General features: G+C 57.4%; 1 protein-coding gene across 1 annotated transcript; it reads right to left on the bottom strand.

Annotated features, from left to right (window-relative positions):
* Positions 1-287: 287 nt before the first annotated feature.
* NKX2-6 (NK2 homeobox 6) lies at positions 288-814 on the bottom strand (the record flags this gene model as incomplete). Its single annotated transcript, XM_010007164.1, has 1 exon — positions 288-814. A coding segment is annotated over one exon (527 nt), but the record flags the coding sequence as incomplete, so codon positions are not given.
* Between the last annotated feature and the right edge of the window lie 236 nt (positions 815-1050).

Raw genomic sequence — 1050 nt, 5'->3', positions numbered from 1 at the left:
TGTCCTTGGGAAGAAACCCAGTGTCTGTGGCCTCTCCCTGGCCAGGAACGTCCTGGAAGCTCAATCCCTCTGGGAGCAGGAAGGGAGGCAACAGCTCAATAAATAAATGCCCTCTGGCTCTGTGTCCCCAGGGCTGGAGCTGCAGTGTCCCCCCCACTCTCCTTGGCAGGAGGGGATGGAGCAGAGCAGAGCAGAAACCCTTTGGATCCAGCTCCCACCCTGACCAAGGGTTCTGAAGGTTGGAAGGGAGGGGGGGATGAATTTCCTCAGTGCTTTTCCCCAGCCCCCTACCAAGCCCTGGTCCCTGCTTGCAAGCACTGGGTGCTGCTGGCCAAGGCCAAGCTCAGGGTGGCACTGGGGGGCAGCCCCGTGTAGCCCCCCCCATAGGCAGCCCCATAGGGACTGTAGTAGGAGCTGTAGGTGTAAGGGCTGGGGGTGATGCTGCAGGGAACTGGGCAAGGCTGGGAAACCCCAAGACAAGGTTTCCCATCCCTGACCAGCACGGGCACTGCCACCCTCCTGGGGGGCAAGGGGTGGGCAACCAGCTCCAGGGACTGGTCCTGCCTTTGCCTCTTGCACTTGTACCTCCTGTTTTGGAACCAAATCTTCACCTGGGTGGAGGTGAGTTTCAGCAGGCTGGCCAGGCACTCCCTTTCTGGAGCAGAGAGGTATTTCTGGTGCTTAAATCTTCTCTCCAGTTCAAAGACTTGAGCTTGGGAGAACAAGACCCGGGGTTTCCTCCTCTGTCTCTTCTTGGGGCAGGGATCAGTTTTCCTCTCATCTGCCTGGAAAGGGGGGGTGAGGAAACATTCTCCTGCAGGCAGAGAAAGAAAACCAACCCCAAAGTGAGACCCAGAGTGTGGGATCCAACTGGGAACCCCCAGGGATGAGGTGGAATAGGGCTGGTGGTTGAGACACTTCATACGAGCTTCCCTTGTGGTGTCAGGAGTTGATGCCTTGAATAGGGAGGTTCTTGTGGGGTTTAATGGGAATGCAGGGAAATTCCTGGGGTTTGGGGGTGGGATTAGAAGGCTGAGTGTTATGTGGGGT

This window comes from Chaetura pelagica, unplaced genomic scaffold, assembly GCF_000747805.2.
Source record: "Chaetura pelagica isolate M959 unplaced genomic scaffold, ChaPel_1.0 scaffold731, whole genome shotgun sequence".
Classification (NCBI taxonomy): Eukaryota; Metazoa; Chordata; class Aves; order Apodiformes; family Apodidae; genus Chaetura; species Chaetura pelagica.
The sequence above is the reverse complement of the archived record's forward strand: the minus strand, read 5'-3'. Positions and strand labels throughout refer to the sequence as shown.